The sequence below is a fragment of the Silurus meridionalis genome, chromosome 15 (assembly GCF_014805685.1).
Source record: "Silurus meridionalis isolate SWU-2019-XX chromosome 15, ASM1480568v1, whole genome shotgun sequence".
NCBI classification, from domain to species: domain Eukaryota; kingdom Metazoa; phylum Chordata; class Actinopteri; order Siluriformes; family Siluridae; genus Silurus; species Silurus meridionalis.
The window spans coordinates 18,964,373-18,983,257 of NC_060898.1; the positions used below are offsets into that span (position 1 = coordinate 18,964,373).

Sequence of the window (18,885 nt, forward strand, 5' to 3'; positions counted from 1 at the left end):
GCGCGCGCGTGAGCGGCGTCTTAAGCCTTTGCGTGGGTGTGCGTTTTACAACCACAGCCAACCAGCCTGCCCCGTGTCCCAGTCCCTACCAGACCTCCCTGTGACCATCTCACCATCATTCCAACTTTCCATAATAATTCCCACTTTACACTTATTACAGCTTTAATTTTCCACTAGATTTTGGAGTGTAACCAGGGGATATACCGTATGTGTGGTATCTCAGACGTTAAGGCTCTGCTTTACTAATCAGAAGGTAGTGGGTTCAAACCCTGGTATTACAAAGCTGCCACCCCCGGGCACTCTTGAGAAAGGCTCTTAACCTTCTGTACTACAGGAGTGCAGTATCATGTCTGACCTGATACTGGGATATGCAAAGAAAGAATTTCACTTTGCTATAAAGTACATGTGACCAGTATAAAGCACCTTTCAGCCCCATAAGCATTAGTGAGATCAGGTGTTGATTATGTTTGAGGAGGCCTTGGGGGTGATTAATGGACTTGCTTGCTTTGGTCTGTCAATCTTTCCAAGCCATGGCATTATACATTTGTATTGTGCATCTTGCTGAAATAAATTGGGGGTCTGACTGTTTACAGTAAATGTAAATCCATATTGGGAAGTGGTAGCTCAGGGGTTCAAGCTCCAGTATCTTCACAATGCCACTATTGCACCCTTGAGCAAAGCCCTTAACTCTCTGTGCTGCTCTAAGGGTGCTGCTTCATGTCTGACCTCAGCTTCCTAACATCGCTGGGATATGGGATTTTCACTGAAAGAAAACTGTGCTGTAAAGTACATGTGACAATTAAAAAGCCCTTTTAAAGCTACAACTATTTTGGACAATTCTGTACAAATTTTGCACACAATACAAAAAATGCACATTCCAAGCAGCCTTTTATGTGTTTTGTAACTGAGGAGGAACTGAGGAGAAGTTTCTGTTTGGCCCCTTTGCCATAAATGGTTGAACTGCTGAAGTGATGGTTCTGCAAGTATTTCTCATACCCAGATTTGATCTCTGGAGCTCAACCAGAATGAACATTGGGTTCTTGGTCTCATCTCTTACCAAAACCTCCCTCAAATATGCCACTGGGTCAGACAGCCAACACAACAAAGCGTTTCTTCCTCTTCTTCTTCTTCTTCTTCTTCTTCTTTTCTCTCTCTCTATTAATGTATCTTAAATGGCTACAGCATCTCAAAATGATGGGGGAGTGGTAGCTCAGTGGTTAAGGTGCTGGGTTACTAATTGAGAGGTCAGGGGTTCAAGGCCCAGTTTTGCCAAGTTACCACTCTCGGGCCCTTGAGCAAGGCCCTTAACCCTCTGTGCTCCAGGGGTGCTGTATCATGGTTAACCCTGCGCTCTGACCCCAGTTTCCAAGCAAGCTGGAATATGCGAAGAACAAATTTCACTGTGCTGTAATGTATATGTGACAAATAAAGGCTATTCTATTCTATTCTTGTATTTTGATGTTTTCCCTCCCTTTATCTCAGCTCTCACTCTGTAACAAGGAAATTAGAGGAAATTACATTATGTCCTGAAATATTATTTCCTCTGGGGATATAATTTTCATCTGTACACAATGTAATCCAAAATGTCCTTCGAGATCAAATGTAAAGATGGGTGATAAATAAACAGAAAAATAAAAACATATTGTGATAGTAAGGTGTTGGACCACCAGAAGTTCCCCGTGAATAGGGATGGAGTCATCCTGAAAAAGATCTTCTCCTTCAGGATGGAAATGTTTTATATTTGCATAGTTTTACAGAGTTTCCTTATACTAAGGGCACGAGTATTCCCAAATCATGCTATGAAAATGCGCTCACAGCAGAACATAAACACCAGACCTGCCTCACTGCATGATCAAGTAGTCAGGTCTGGTGAACACCATAAATGTGCAAAAAAAACCCTGGTTTATATGGAGGAATATGAGGGTGGCAGCAAGGCAGGGGGCACTCACTGGCACCCCCAGCTGGTTGTGCTCTAGGCAATTGCCTAGAAACTGTGTTGAATGTGCATCCACTTGTCAAACTTATTCTGTAGAAAATGACTCATCTGACCAGATACATTTTTTCCCCCACATCCCCAGAAGTGCATTAGTCAATGTACAGTAACAGCAAATACAATATCTCTTTAAATAGTCAGCAAATTGTTCATTTGTTCTTTTGCTTTTCATTACCCACCATGCACAAATGTATGTTCATTCAATGTGTCTTTTCCATAATTTGCTTCTTGAGCAGTCTTTTTGCCTGAGGCTCCTTCCATCCATATCCTCTTTAATGAATAATAAATAACCCTCTTCCAAAGTGATTTACAGACACTTATTCAACATTCATCTAATTACGGGATGCGATTTCTCATGGCAACTGGTTATGCTGGAATTAGATTAGAACGTCCCTGTTTGTTTTATGTATTTATCTTTTTTCTTTTTTTTTTTTTTTTAATGCATGCCAAAATTTTCCTCCCAATTTAGGCTGATGGTAGTTTGCAACCTAGTGATCCAGTGTTGATACAGTAGAGACTTCACAGTGTTTGTGCGTCTCTCTGGATAAGGGCGTCTGCTAAATGCTGTAAATGTAGATTTTTTTTTCTATTTCTGACCTCACCCTCACCTCCTTCTTATTGATGCCATATATGCACAGTGATGTTCATTTAGGTTCCAGGTTACAAAATATAGAAAGGATCAAGAGGGAGAATATTTATGTATTTACAGAAGTGCTCTGATTATTTATCTTCTGCTGTTATTCAGGGGGTTTATTTATATATTTACAGTTAAAATCAAGTCATTTCTGTGACCACTGCTGATATTTTTTGGTACACACTATATAATACTGCCTATGCATATGCCAACTTATACATACAGTACAAAGTGCATTGGCTGAGTAGGCTACATAAATTATAGGCTGGGAGTTCAAACTGACAATATACAATTTACATAAAGTTGCACGTCTACTTTAGGCAATAATGCAATGTGTATAGGTTGCATTTTGCAATTAAAGAATGTGTGCAAAATAACAAGTTAAATATTACATTGAGGCAGAGTTATGCAATTGTTGCAAAAGAAAGGTGATTAAGCTTGGCTGCTGATTAACCAGGAATGCAACACTTTATTCTCGAGCGTTCTTACTTTCACCAACAACAGACCCACTTGACAGCATAAGTACATATTTGCTCAGGCTGGCAAAACGTGTCATGGTATTTTTAGCACAGGGCTTTAAGCAGCACATGAACTGCGTGACATAAGAGAAGAGTCGTGCAGAACTGTGCTGGGTTTCTTTTTTACCTGTTCAGGAACAGAATATTAGTTAGTAGATGTGCTGTTTTATTTCAATTTATTCAACTGTTTTACTGTCATGATGCAGTTAATCCCAGTGGCACGTACCACAGATGCAATGATGTGTAGTCATGTGATGCTTTATGTCACAGTATATTAGAAATCTCTTTATTCCTGTCCTTTTTTCTTCTGGTTGTGTTGAGAGCTCTGTGAGATTTGGGTCACATGGAACTGTGCTGTCAGGTGACAAACACACTCTGCTGTAGCCCACTATTGCCCCCTAGTGGAGAAACAATCTGCAATGGGCATGTTTTTCAGACTATAACACTTGATGGCCAGTCCATCTTTTTTATAAACCCATCTAGTGTCTCCTAACTTACTCTTAAATTTCTGTTATAACCTGGACCACAACTAATCTTATTTTTCAGATACCTCATTTCATTTTATTTCCTTTTATTTTATATTTCACTGATTTTGGTGTTGAAACAAAAAACTCATTTTTAATGTAGAAACAAAATGAAAATAGACTTTGTGATGGATGTTTTTACATAAGAAGCCCTTTGAATGTCAGAAGCTTGATGTTGGAAAATGTTGGAACCTAAACTAGCAGATGGACAATATACATTTCTATAGCATATCTATGACTTGGTTGACAGAGATGTTTGTATGGTTACTGTAAATAGAAGTGATATAAAATTAGGACAAAGTCTTTAAACTTTGTTCCAGTCTTTTTGTAACCTGCAGGCAAAGTTGTTTTATACTTGTCCATTGTAGTACAGTGAAATTTTTGTTTTGCATATTCCAGCAATGTAAGAAAGCTGGGGTCAGAGCACAGGGTCAGCCATGATACATCACAAGTTTCTCATCACTGTAATTAGGAAGTACCTGTAAAAATGTAGTTATATTTAGAAGTAAAAATGGTTATATTTAGGTCATTTGGTAGACACTCTTATCCAGAGCTACTTACAAATGAGCAGTTGAGAGTTAAGGGCCTTGCTCAGGGGCCCAACAGTGGCAGCTCCGTGATGCTGGGATTTGAACTTCCAAACCAGAGTCCAATGCCTTTACTACTGAACTACCATCTCCCAGTGTATTCAAGCATGTGCACAAAGCAAGCGCCATGAGGATATGGTTGGACTGGAACAATTAGAGAGCACCGTATAGATCCTTGGCCTCAACTCCAATGAACATCTCTAGGGTGAATTTGAACACTGACTGCACACCAGGCCTTGTCACTAACATCAGTGTCTGACCTCATCAATATTCTTGTAGCTGAATCAACAAAAAATCCTCATAGCTATGCTTGAAAATCCATTGGACTAGAGGACTTTCCAGAAGAGTGGAGGTTATTATAACAGCAAAAGGGGACTAAATTTGGAATGGGATGTAATGTGTACATATAATATTACATCTGATGATCAATTTGGAGACGATGAATCCAATTTATTATGTTGTGTGCCGCACATCTTTAACAAAATTCCATACCTAAACCAGTTTACATACCAGATTTCCAAACATATCATTTAAATGAGTTTAGATCATGTTTTTTCCCTTTTTCAAAAGGGTAGAGCAAGCTTTTTTTTTTAAATGAACATTTTATCCATCACAGTTTACCCAGAACAGTCTGAAGGGTGAGTCTGAAAGGCTGCTAAAAGACACACCCACTGGTCTGCAGTCTGCTCACAGCTCATCCTCACTGCAGTCGCCCAACCCATGCGAGTGTAGAGCTGACAGCTTGCATACTGATACCAGACTTAACCTTACAGCTCAGCTGGATCATTTTAAAACTGAAAAGTTTCTAATAATGGTTTTTAGAAACTATAGCTTGGGTTGCAATTCAGACTGAATTTAAGACTTTCGTTTAAACCATGTCTGGGAGGAAGATATCTATTCGGATCTGGCAACCCAGCAACTCATGTGGGCTTGTTTTTTTAGCACCGCTGGCACAGGACGCAACGGGCTTGGCATTTGGGACCACTCTGGTTATAGACAAAATAAACTAAACTAAAAAAAGATAATCAGCAACCCAGATTTTGTATCCCAACAAGAGCGTGCTATCAGGAATATCAAAACTAGTGATCTAAAGGTAGGATTTTAAAAAATGTATGTTGTATAATAACTACTGGGTCATTTTATTTTCTGATAGAGTAGCAATTATTGTGTTATGTCCTGGAAAATATTGTAACTTCATATCTGTTTCTAAATGATTTGCCTTTTAAATCTCTGATCATTAAAAATGTAAAAACGTCCAGCAATAAATCCAAGTATTCCAATGTTAGATACAACCTACTAATAATCTTATATTAATTTTGGGATTTTTGCTACAAAATTAAATTCCTGGATCTTTAACCAGTTTGCATGTGATTTTTATATTTAAAAGAGTCTGACAAATGGAGCCTATATGTGCCACTGGAGTAGCTGCTCGACTGAGGAGTGAGTGGGATCGCAGTGAAGGTCTTGGTCAGAATGATAGGGCTCTGAAGTTCTACGGGCAAGACTTTGAGTCCCTGCGTGCCAGCTGCCTTCAGAGTAGACGTTTATATGAGGATGAAACCTTCCCAGCCAAACCTTCATCACTAGGATTCAAGGAGTTGGGACCGGGCTCTGCTAAAACCAAAGGAGTTTGCTGGATGAGACCCACAGTAAGAGTTGGCAGTATGAAAGCCTGCCACAAGCTGCTTACCTGTGGAGGCTCTGTTGTCAAAGTTTGCATCCAAACACGTGCAAACATCATTGATATTCCAGTCACTGCTGCACCCTTTCTGACCCATAGGTCTTCTCTGTGCACTCCAGGAATTCTGTACTGACCCACACTTCATTGTAGACGGAGCCACTCGCACGGACATCTGCCAAGGAGCTCTAGGTACAACTCTGTAAAGAAGGTTTTGAGCAGACAATATGTTTACAAATACGTAAAAAAATTCAGAAATTAAAATGTAGAAATTAAAGTGTAAGAGTTAAAGGAGCAGTTTGTCTTTTTGGAGCCCTCTGCTGTTTGTAAGGGACACTGCAAAAGCAATTAAATCCTAACAAATGTTTTGCCCTCTAAAGTAACAGATACTGTACTTCTGTTAAACTCTGCCACATGAGTTGCTTATTGATGAAAAAGGGCAAAGCTGAGAAACTCTACGGAAGTGCAGCAAATATATGGACCTGAAAAAATAGAAATTTAATTACATCAATTGCACGACAATATTTAGAATCAGTTTTGGACTCCCTAGTGGCAAAAAAATCACAAAAACTGAGAAGTGTTCAGCCCTATTGTTGGGTAATTGTAAGTCTGAATCATGGTTGATCCCACAGCAGGATGGACCATAATATATATTATCATATAATAGCATAACCCAATTGCGGCAGCCTGTGAACACGTATGCAGAAAAGGAACAAGATCACTTTTATACATTGTGTGTCACACTGTGTGTTACACTGCCCTGTGACTCAGCAGTTATCAGCAGCTGGAAAAGATGCAGATTTCTGTCTTAAAAGATGCTTACAGTAGCTACCATTTGGTAGTTTCATCAATGAACAATTGATCAACTCAGCATGAATCTGGAGTCACCAAGATAAGGATGGGTTCCTTTTTTAGTTTGGTTCCTTCCATGATTTCTTCCTAAAATTTTTAGATAGATTTTAAAATTTGGGAGTTCTTCCTTGTCACTATCACCACTGGTTTGCTCATTGGTGAAATCCCGTATAAATAAACTTGCAGGGACAGATTTGTGGATTTATGATGATCTATTTATTTTAATGCTTTGAGGCATTATCCATTGTGAAAAGTGCTATAAAACTAAAACTAATCTGATTTGAATTGAAGTTTTGAGAAGGTTGAGAGTTATTGGGTGGACAAACTGAACTGAGGTTTGGGAGTTATTGGGTGGACAAACTGAGCTTTTTGGTTTTTGTAACATATATTTTTAAATAACTTGACAAATATTTTTCTATATGTTGCTAATGATCACTTTCTAAACCAGGGGACTGCTGGCTACTGGCGGCCATTGCTTGTCTTACTCTGAACGAGCCATTGCTGCGCCGTGTGGTACCTCATGGCCAGAGCTTCCATCAGCAATACGCTGGAATCTTTCACTTCCAGGTACAATCTTTCCCATCATAAGTAAAAATTTTATTATTTGTAGTGCTGTTGCTAACATGGGGGGCAAAACTGCTGCCTTTCTGCATGACCTCTTACTTTCCCCTTTCCCCAGAGCAGCATTCTGCAGAACTGCACATTCAGCAATTCAACCCCTGCACTGTTAGCTAAATATACAGGGAGTATTTATGGGGAAAACAGATACCCAATCCCCTACAACTCACCAGGGCAGGGCAGAGCAGAGCCCTCTTGTCAAATTCCAATAGCATGCATGGGTCTGTGTTGCAAACCTGCTTAGCCTATTTAGAATCAGTCAGCTGAACAAAACAGCACAGATTCACTGAACAGTTCTGGTTGTTTATTGAATTAATATTACATTGTTAGTTTTGTACTTAGTTGCCTGTAGTCCTCATCTTTTGCTAAAAAACCCCACTGAAACCTGAAATTGATTTGCAAGTTGTGATATGTGTAATAATATTGCTTCAAATAATTGCCAAGGCAATCTGGAAATCTGGCATGCATTCCCAATCCATAGGATCCTTAAGAATGTTTGAGAATCTAACGATTTAAAAAAAATATATGATTCCATTCCAGTATATGCCCACCCTGACAGAAATAATAGTTTATAGCAATCATGTAGTAACCACTGGGGTTGCACAGCTTGCATGACCCTTCCTGCTGTGCATGATATTGTTTTTGTATGCACTGATTTGAAGTGTATTATTCCATTTTCCACTTCAGTGTGTGCATTTTATTGGTAACAGGATAAAGAAAAAGCTTTAATATTCTTCATTTTGATTGAACTGTTGCAATAATCAGTGTTATTACTCCTCTGTTGTAGTTTTGGCAGTTTGGGGAATGGGTAGATGTAGTGATCGATGACCGTCTGCCGGTGAGAGATGGGAAACTTCTGTTCGTCCACTCAGCTGAAGGGGCTGAGTTTTGGAGTGCACTAGTGGAGAAAGCATATGCCAAGTAAGAAGGATTTGACATAGTAGTAAGAGTTTGTTCTGTTCATTTCAAACATCAAAATGATCTAAGTGACTTTGACCATGGCGTAATTGTTTGGGGCCAGATGGGCTGGAGTCCAAAAAGAAAAGGTTGAACTGAATGGCAGTTCTGTGGGTAAAAGTGCCTCGTTGATGGGGAAGTGGTAGCTCAATGGAAGATGTTAAACTTCTGTTCAGAAGATTGTGAGTTCAAATCCTAGCACTGCCACTGTTGGACCCATGAGCAAGGCCCGTAATCTTCAACTGCTGAGTTGTATAAATGAAATAACAAACTAATTTTTTGGATATAAGGGCATCTACCAAAATGTTGTAAATGTTGTTGAATTGAAAGATTGGTTGTAGCTGACTAAAAAGGCTAACATCAACTCCAACCGTCACTGTTAGCACATGAGATGAGCAGAAAAACATCTCAGAATGCAAAGCACATGAAATCTTGAGGTGAATGGGTTAAAACAGCAAAAGATCTCCTCAGGTTTAATTTCTCTCAGCTAAGAGCTGAAATCAGGGTTTACAGTAGTTACAGCCTTATGGTTAGACAAATGTTTTGTTTTTTCCCCAACTATTCCAGATTGAATAACTGCCTGTAGATTAAATACTTGCATGAATAAGCAGGGGTAGAGGTCTTCCTATTACAGTGGCCTTCGAGTGTATATTAAAAAGCGCATGTGTGTGACAGGTTAAACGGTTGTTACGAGGCGCTTTCGGGAGGCTGCACCTCTGAGGGGTTTGAAGACTTTACTGGTGGTGTTACAGAAATGTATGAATTAAAGAAAGCTCCAGGCAACCTCTTCAGCATCATCCGCAGAGCTGTAGAAAGAGGCTCTTTAATGGGCTGCTCTATAGATGTGAGTATATACAGATTACATACTGTATAGTGTACATCAGATTCTGCATTAATAATGGTTTCTAAAGCCTTTCTCACTTTTAGATTACAGGGTTCTTTGACATGGAGGCAGTTACCTTTAAAAAGCTGGTGAAAGGCCATGCTTACTCAGTTACAGGGGTTGAAGAGGTGAGCAAAGAACTTGTTGGCTGGCAAAAGCAGTGCTTACTTGTGACGCTGAACTCTTTTTGGCTAGGTGGATTTGAAAGGAAAACCCATAAAATTGATTCGCATCCGGAACCCCTGGGGAGAGGTGGAATGGACTGGAGCCTGGAGTGACAAGTGAGAAATCTGAATGAATGAATGAATGAATGAATGAATAAATAAATAAATAAATAAATAAATAAATAAATAAATAAATAAATTTGAAGAGCAATAAAAAGGAAAGAAGATGAAGAAAGAGATAAATAGACAGTAATAACAACATTAATTTTGCTTTGCCTTAATTTAGTTCCAAAGAGTGGAACGGGATCGAACCTTCTGTAAGGGCACGTCTGCATAATTGCCAGGAAGACGGAGAGTTCTGGTGCAGTATCAGTGTTACCCACCATTAACCACTGGTAGAAAAAGCTTACATACATAAGTTGGAAAAATAAAATATAACTGGACATGTTTTTATAGAAATTACATTTCACACCTCTTGTAAAACCTGTTGTAAAAGTGTCATGAAAGAAGTTCCTGTGTTCACTTACATTAGAGCAGCTATGTCATCCCCTCATTTTTCTCTTCCTTGAAGCTTTTAAGAAAAACTCTATGTTAATGAGCTAATGAGCTATAACAAGTTCATAATAAAAACACCGAAGGCTCCTTCCATAAATATTCAATGACTATTTTCTTACAGAAACCACCACCATATCAGCAAATAGACCTACCGTATTTTTCGGACTATAAGCCGTTACTTTTTTCCCACGTTTTGAACCCCGCAGCTTAAACAACGAAGCGGCTAATTTTTCACAAGTTCCACAATCTTCAAGCCAAAAAACTGAGAGACTGGTCTAATGTTATGTCTCTCAGTTTTTTGGCTTGAAGATTGTGGAACTTGTGGAAAATTAGCCGCTTTTTTTTAACAAAAAAAACGCACCCCACCTGTGTTCTGAGCTGCACGGCATCAGGAGAAAAAACTTCCATTGGTGGTGATTTTTAAATGCATGACGATGCTAAACGATAAACTCTCCGAGAGAAATAGTTGTGAAAGGAAGGAGGAAGACAGTGAACAATGACTTTCTTGGTCGGCTACTGTTTAGATACAAGCCGATGTAACGCGTTGAGTCTGGGTGAAGGGAGAGCTCGCTAATTCCAGTTGCAACAGAAATTATATAAGCACAGACAGGTTTCCAAAACTCGTGCTTTTTTATTTTTCTTGGCAACAGCGTTACGGGTTAGTCAAAGAATCTTAGAAATAAGCATCAGAAAATAATAAGGACATATTCCTCGGTCTTGCACAAATGCAGTAATTCCCGGAAAAATGCAGTGACGCGCTATTCCCAAAATGCCGCTCTGCTCTTAAAGGAGCCACATCATATTTCACCCATTACACCGTGTAACAGACACTGTCTTTCGTTAAAGCCTGTGTAAAGTTCATTAGCTTATAGACAGGTGCGGCTTATTTATGTTTAAAATAAAAATATTTGTAAAATTCTGTGGGTGCGGCTTATATATGGGTGCGCTTTATAGTCCGGAAATTACGGTATATATATTTTTCTTTATTAGGTAGCAACACGTGTTTAATCTGTTTATTAGCGTTGGTTTATGTAGATCATACTCCGTGCAATTCCCAGTAAATAAGCTGTTATTATAGAAACATTATAGAAATATTATAGAAATACAACAATTCTAGGCCAATCAGATCTGGACTGTAAAAAACAGTAATGAATACTGTTTTAAAATAATGCCATAATGGCTTTTCAAATGTCACCAATTTCATTCAAATAATTTCTGCATCTCTGATTCTCACAAAACAGGATGTCATTCAGTGATTTCATAAAAGAGTTCAGCAGATTGGAGATCTGTAATCTGACAGCAGATGCACTCCAAAGCAGTGAGCTGAAGAAGTGGAACTCGTCGCTGTACCCAGGAGAGTGGAGAAGAGGCAGCACGGCTGGAGGCTGTAGAAACTACCCAGGTACTAAGATAATTAATGGCCATTATTTCATTCACTTTTCCCCCTTTTCTTATGTGATTTAAAAAGAGAGAGACAATTAAGTCTTTGAACAATGTTTTTATAATTTATTATGCATGCAGCTACTTTTTGGATCAATCCCCAGTATAAAATCGTACTAAAGGACACAGACACTGAGGGCCAAGACGGCTGCAGTTTTTTGGTGGCTCTCATGCAGAAGGATCGGAGGCTGTTGCGTCAGGAGGGCAAAGACATGGAAACGATTGGATACGCCATTTATGAGGTAAAAAGCTCATTTGGGCCTTGGGATGAGATTTAAGGCAGGTATTGGTCTACTGTTGGAGGATCACACATATACTAAAATAATACTTCAGCCTAATCTTTATCTAAAACAGATCTGGATAATCACTTTGACACATTATCCCTTTAGGAAAATCCTGATTGTCCTTTTTAGCAGTTGTAGTAATTCATTTTATTGAGCCTGTCATATATTTTATGAGGTACAAGTCTACAAATTTCTGTTCTTTTCAAAAATAGTTTTTGAGGTAATAGTGCACATTACAGCCAAAAAACTATATATATTTATATATACAGTATAGTACAGTACAGTATGTTGCCCTTTATTATACACTTTATAATAACTATTTTAAGATAATATATTGTCCATTGTGTTGGCAGAGGAGAGCAGTGGGTAGTGTTATTGCATCACTGCTCCACGGTCCCTATTTTATTTCCTTAATGACTATAAATGTGAGCATGTTCTGAGATTGAACATTAGCTGTTGAGGGCAGCAATTAAATAAGAACTGTGCGTTTGTGTGCTAAATTCTCTCAAATATTTTTCTTTTTCGAATCTTTTACAGGTTCCCAAAGAGGTATGGGTTTGCCGCACATCTAACAATAACGCAGTTACAGTATGTCTGATCTAAAATAATTCATGAGCCTGTTGTTAATGCTGTCAGGTCAGTGTCTGTTCTGGTGCATTTCTCTGGTTTAAGTTTTGCTTTGAAAAGGAAAGATACATTTGCATGAACAAAAAAAAACCCTCAGAAAGATCTGTATTTCCTTGCCAGTTTCTGGGCAGCACAGCTATGCACCTGAAGCGTGAATTCTTCCTCAAGCACACGTCCACCGCTCGCTCCGAGCTGTTCGTCAACCTACGGGAAGTGAGCTCACGCTTCTGTCTGCCTCCAGGAGAGTACATCATCGTTCCCTCCACCTTTGAGCCACACAAAGAGGGCGATTTTGTGTTGAGGGTTTTCTCTGAAAAAGCCACAGAGTCTGAGTGAGTGGTTTCATTGATCATTTTAGCCATTATTAAATACAAATACAAAATATGTGCTCTGTGTAAACATGATAGTCATTACAGTACATGCAGAAGAATCATATCTTTATCATATCTATGTGCCTTATTTATTGAATGTTATGTTAAATGTAGTATTGTGTATAATGTTTTTAGAAAAAATGTATTAACTTTTCCAGTAATGCAGATTAGCTTTTAGAGTAAATCATTTACAAACACTCCTCCTGCTTTCATATGGGTTTTTTAAATTGATTTTCTGTTCAAGATTGCATTGTTTCAAGTCATTCCTGTGATATAAATAACTATTGCTTTACAATATTGTCTTTAAATGTGTGCTTGCAGTTAAACTAAACAAGCTTAAACTAAACCTGCATTTAACAAATTTGAACAAAAAAAAACAGCTAAGGCTCAAGGGCCATGCTCAGGGGCCAAATAATGGTGGTGGTGGTGCTGGGATTTGAACTCACAACCTTTAATGCAGAAGTATAGCATCTTAACTACTGAGCTACCACTTGCCAATACAATTCACATTTGGCAGCTTAACTGGGCTCCTGAGATTAAGCAATGCTTTACTACTACCACATACTATTTAAAAGCAAAATCACAATTGAAAAGACAGACATTTGCAGCATCTCTTTCAAGGTTTGCAGATTTGTAAAAACGTGCATTTATTCTGATTTAAATGAAGGAAAAATATTATACTAAAAAAATACTCTGTCTGTCTTTTTAAGGGAACTTGATGATGAGCTTTCTGCAGATCTACCAGAGGAGGTAAGTGAATGAGATTTACTCAACACAGGAAAAAAAATGCATACCAAAAAACCTGCATTTCAGTCTCAAATAGTACTTTCACTTTATTAGTGTATATATATATATATATATATATATATATATATATATATATATATATACTACTACTAATACTATACTATACTAATACTATATATATATATATATATATATATATATATATATATATATATATATATATATGTATGTATGTATATATGTATATGTATATACATATATGTATATATCGACTCCAATAGCCTGTTTATGATGACTGAAACCCACCTGGAAAAGCACTTGAGATTAGAAATCTGCAGTTTCTCATATTACCTCTAAACAACTCGTTTTCTACATTTTTGTGATTCTATTTTTTAATAGATTTACAAATATCTCATTAATAATTATATATTTGATCTATAATAATTGTAGCTGTCCACTGGATTTTACATTATTGGTTAGAGATTTTGAATTTAAACAAACAACAACAAAAAAAAGAGATATAATAAATAATTACATTTTGATTTCTGTAGCCTGTACTACAGGAGAGTGAGATTGATGAAGGATTCAAAGCTCTTTTCATCACGCTGGCTGGAAAGGTGAGGAGACGAAAGTGTAAAACAACTTCTTACTTTGTAATTACTGACACATTAAAACCCCTTTTAAATATTGCTCTCTTGGCCTGTAGGAAATGGAGCTTGATATCCCAAAGCTGCAGATTATTCTGAATCGTGTTGTAAGCAAACGTAAGTGTTCTTTAAAGTGTCCTTGGGTTTTTTTCTTTTTTTTCTGTGTTTACAGCTATACTGTCACTTTAACGGTATAAACATGGTATACAATGTTAAAATTTGTCTAAGCGGAATGGAATAAAATGTATATATCACTTTGCACTCCTTGCTTATAGAAGACCCTGTTAGCACAGTTCTATCTTGTGCTTACGTTCTGAATAGAAGCTGTTGCTCAGGATCAGCACAATATTAAACCCAGACTATACACTGGATTATGTTCATTTGAGGAAATCCTGATGAGATTAATATTTAAATTGAAAGCATTTTTATAACATTTAAGTTGAGCTTCTTGTTTCTCTTTACAGACAAAGAGTTAAAAACAAATGGTTTTGAGAAGGAGGCTTGCCGAAGCATGATCAGCCTTCTGGATGTATCCTTTCATGTCGCATCAACGTAGCATTCTTTTGTATTTGTATTCTACTATAATGATACAATTCTACACATAGCCTTAGCATGGTGTGTGCAGACAACTGGAAAAGGAAGGTTGGGCTTAACAGATTTTCATCTGCTATGGGAGAAGATTAAACGATATCTTGTTAGTAATGTGTATTACTTGGATGAATTGGAACCAGTTTTCCAATTAGACTAAACATGTACTACTCCACTTTGTTAACATTGTTTCCCCTTCTCTTTCACATGACTACACTGGAAAATATCAGACTGTGTTTAGAGATTTTGACTTGGACAAGTCGGGCACCATGAACTCCTATGAAATGCGCCTGGCTTTAGAAGCCGCAGGTACAGACGACTCATTGCATAGAATCACATTGTGGTTTAAAAATACTTGAAAAAAACAAAAAACAAACAGCACTCAAATATTCACTTCATTTTGTCAGGTTTCAAGCTGACGAACCACATTTTCCAATTAATAATCTTGCGGTACGCTAAGCCAGACATGAACGTAGACTTCGACAGCTTTGTGACCTGTCTGATCCGTCTGGAGAGCATGTTCAGTGAGTGGTTATACAAACACACCTCGTAAATGCTGTGCATCTGAAGTCAAGAAGTAAACATCATGGAATACGCTGATACAGAAAAATAATCAGGGACTGAGTGGTGTGATGCCTTTACTGTCCTATAACAATACATCCTGAAGTGTTTTATTTCTCTAAAAGCAATCAGGCTGATTACAACAATTTATTTATATATTTAAAAAAAAAAAAAAAAAAAAGGGTCAGGTAAAAAAGCTGTATACTTGTCACATGTAATTTACAGTACAGTGAAATTCTTCATATATCCCAACTGGGGTCAGTCATGATACAGCACCACTGGACCACTGAGGGTTAAAGGCCTTGTTCAGGGGCCCTTGGCAATAACCACTGAGCTACAACAGCAACATAGCTTACTTTTTTATCCATTTATAGTTACATATATTTGCACTATAGCTGTTCCAGCATGACCATGCCTTTGTGCACAAAGCCAGCTCCATTCAGATATGGTTTGCATGGGGTGGAGTGAAAGATCTTGAGTGGCATGCTATGGAGCTCTGACCTCAACCCTATTGAAATAAAAAATGCTGACTGCCCCCTTGTGGCTGAATGAGCACAATTTTCAATTGTACATTCACACTCTAGAATGTAATCGTATATATATTTAGAGTGGATGTTATATTAACAGCAAATGGGCCCATTTATGTCAAATGGGATGTTAAAAAAAATATGTAGGAATCGTGAGGGTGTCCACAAACTTCATGCAGATTTTCATACACGCTTTCATTCACGATTCACGTCTTTATGTAACTAAATTAACAGCTTGTGATTGATTAAAGAATTTACATTTATAAAAGTCTAATATAAGATATATACCATTTATTGTTCTTTTCCAAACTGTTATGACAAACATTAAGACACAGAGTGTCACAGAGTGTCTTTGGATGCAGTAGCATGAAAATTTCCCTTCACTTGAACTAGGAGACCCAAATCTGTTCCAGCATGACAATGCCCTTGTGCACAAAGCAAACTCCTTTATATATATACTTTGCATGGGTTGAAATGAAAGATCTCCTGCTATAGAGCTCTGGCCTCAACCCTATTAAACACCCCAGGCCTCCTCACCTCACCTACATCAGTACCAGACTTTACTAACACACTTGTGTCTGGATGAGCACAAATCTCTACCAGCACACTCCAAAATCTAGAGGAACATATTTCCAGAATAGTAGTAGAGAGAGAGAATTTTAAGAGCAAATTGGGACTCAAGGTGGAATGCGATGCTCAAAAAGCACATACCAAATTTGTAGGTGTCCACAAACTTTTGGCAATATAGTGTAAGTGTGCTGTTGAAAATTATATGCCAAAAAATCTATATCTGGTGTTTTATTATATAAAGGCAAATATTTATATTATGTATATTCCCAAACAGAGACATTTCAAACCATGGACACAGATGCAGATGGAGTGGTGTCCTTCAGTTTCTCCCAGGTTTGTCCACTTGTCCAATAGTTTTTCATTACAGTGATCACACAAATCTTATATTATTTTTATTTCTGTCTTTTTTCAGTGGATCTCCCTTACCATGTTTACATAGAGAAACGCTTTTCATTTTTCAACACACGTAAATCTCAAGCATGTCAAAGATGGTGCTGTTGAGTCTTCATCCAGTTTTCAGAGGGAAAAACTACTGCCTGTATTGGAAATGCTTGTGCACTGAGCTGTCTTAACTAGACCCGATTTCTCTGTGAAACTCTGGCATTATCTGCATTTTATTTTTAACTAATTAATCCTATTTTTTAGCATTTATAACCTTTTTTTGTCTTCCAATATATACCAACTATTCATTGGAATAAAATGAAATAAAAAGTTAAATTAAATTACAAAATGAAAACCTTATTTTTCAATAATATGTAATGTGTAATAAAAAGGTGTAATATAGGTAATTTGGGATATATATATATATATATATATATATATATATATATATATATATATATATATATATATATATATATATATATATATATTATACAGTGCCCTCCACAATTATTGGCACCCCTGTTTAAGATGTGGTCGTGGACTTCTAAAAATTCTCCTTTTTTTTAAAACAACATAGAACCCAAATGCAAAAAAAGAGAAAAATCCAACCTTTCATTTAAGTACATAACTTTGGTGGTAAAAAATCATACATTTAAGAAAAAAAAAAAAACTTGAAATCATGTGTCCCACAATTATTGGCACCCCTAACAATTCCTCAGAAAAATTTAATTGTTTTTTTTTTTTTTATATATTTTTCTGTAGTTGCTAAGGTTGGTCAGGGTATCTAGGGACTTTTAATTAGTAATTCATGATTTCCTGTTTCCTGGGGTATAAATATGACGTGACACAGAGGCCTAATTCTCTTACCCATTTGTCAACATGGCAAAGACAAGAGAACACACCATTCAAGTAAGGCAGATGTGTGTCGACCTTCATAAGTCAGGCAATGGCTACAAGAAAATAGCCACTCGCCTTAACTTGCCGGTATCTACAGTCAGAGGAATCATTAAGAAGTTTAAAACAACTGGAACAGTGACAAACAAGGCTGGAAGAGGTCCCAAGTTTATCTTGCCACAACGCACAGTGAGGAGGATGGTAAGAGAAGTAAAAAAATTTCCCAAGCTCACCGTCACAGAATTGCATCAAAGAGTGGCATCTTGGGGTCACAGAGTCTCCAAAACAACCATCAGACGCTCTCTACATGCCAACAAGCTGTTTGGGAGGCATGCAAGGAAAAAGCCTTTTCTCACTAACACTCACAAACGTAAACGTCTGGAGTTTGCTAAGCGGTACTGGGACTTCAACTGGGATCGTGTGCTTTGGTCAGATGAGACTAAGATTGAGCTTTTTGGCAACAAACACTCTAAGTGGGTCTGGCGTAAAACAAAAGATGAGTATGCCGAAAAGCACCTCATGCCCACCGTGAAGTATGGTGGAGGATCTGTGATGCTGTGGGCCTGTTTCTCTTCAAAGGCCCTGGGAACCTTGTTAGGGTGCATGGCATTATGAACGCTTTGAAGTACCAGGATATTTTAAATAAAAACCTGATGGCCTCTGCCAGAAAGCTGAAGATGGGTCGTCATTGGGTCTTTCAGCAGGATAATGATCCAAAACATGTGGCAAAATCTACACAAAAGTGGTTCAGCAGTCACAAACTCAAGGTCCTCCCATGGCCATCTCAGTCCCCAGACCTCAACCCAATCGAAAACCTGTGGGGCGAGCTAAAGAGAAGAGTGCATAAGAGAGGACCCAGGACACTGGATGATCTAGAAAGATTGTGCAAAGAAGAATGGTCAAGAATCCCTCTCTCTGTGTTCTCCAATCTTGTGAAATGTTATAGGAGGAGATTAAGTGCTGTCTTGTTGGCAAAAGGAGGTTGTACAAAGTATTAACATCAGGGGTGCTAATAATTGTGGCACACATGATTTCAAGTTTTTTTTTTCTCTAAATGTGATTTTTTTTTTTTACCACCAAAGTAATGTACTTAAATAAAAGGTTGGATTGTTCTCTTTTTTTGCATTTGGGTTCTATGTTGTTTAAAAAAAAAAAAGGAGAATTTTTTGAAGTCCACGACCACATCTTAAACAGGGGTGCCAATAATTGTGGAGGGCACTGTATATACAGTGTTGTGCTCGTTACTAAAAAATAGTAACTAGTTACAGTTACTCGTTACTTC

General features: G+C 37.7%; 1 protein-coding gene across 1 annotated transcript; it reads left to right on the forward strand.

Annotated features, from left to right (window-relative positions):
• Positions 1 to 4,973: 4,973 nt before the first annotated feature.
• Positions 4,974 to 17,042, forward strand: si:dkeyp-50d11.2 (calpain-1 catalytic subunit). Its single transcript, XM_046868524.1, has 22 exons — positions 4,974 to 5,349; positions 5,644 to 5,905; positions 6,057 to 6,126; positions 7,235 to 7,353; positions 8,192 to 8,325; positions 9,037 to 9,205; positions 9,289 to 9,372; positions 9,440 to 9,525; positions 9,695 to 9,769; positions 11,205 to 11,365; positions 11,485 to 11,645; positions 12,225 to 12,236; positions 12,435 to 12,646; positions 13,396 to 13,435; positions 13,984 to 14,049; positions 14,139 to 14,196; positions 14,544 to 14,608; positions 14,705 to 14,773; positions 14,898 to 14,976; positions 15,075 to 15,191; positions 16,600 to 16,658; positions 16,738 to 17,042. The coding sequence occupies exons 2-22, from the start codon at positions 5,654 to 5,656 to the stop codon at positions 16,762 to 16,764; spliced, it is 2,115 nt and encodes a 704-aa protein (XP_046724480.1). The 5' UTR covers positions 4,974 to 5,349; positions 5,644 to 5,653; the 3' UTR covers positions 16,765 to 17,042.
• Positions 17,043 to 18,885: the final 1,843 nt, after the last annotated feature.

Bases quoted from the DNA above. Each gene is read 5' to 3' on its own strand.
- si:dkeyp-50d11.2 (XM_046868524.1), top strand. From the start codon at position 5,654: ATGGAGCCTATATGTGCCACTGGAGTAGCTGCTCGACTGAGGAGTGAG. The intron at 9,526-9,694 runs GTGAGAAATCTG...GCCTTAATTTAG, and splicing joins ACTGGAGCCTGGAGTGACAA to TTCCAAAGAGTGGAACGGGA. The intron at 9,770-11,204 runs GTGCAGTATCAG...CTCACAAAACAG, and splicing joins CAGGAAGACGGAGAGTTCTG to GATGTCATTCAGTGATTTCA.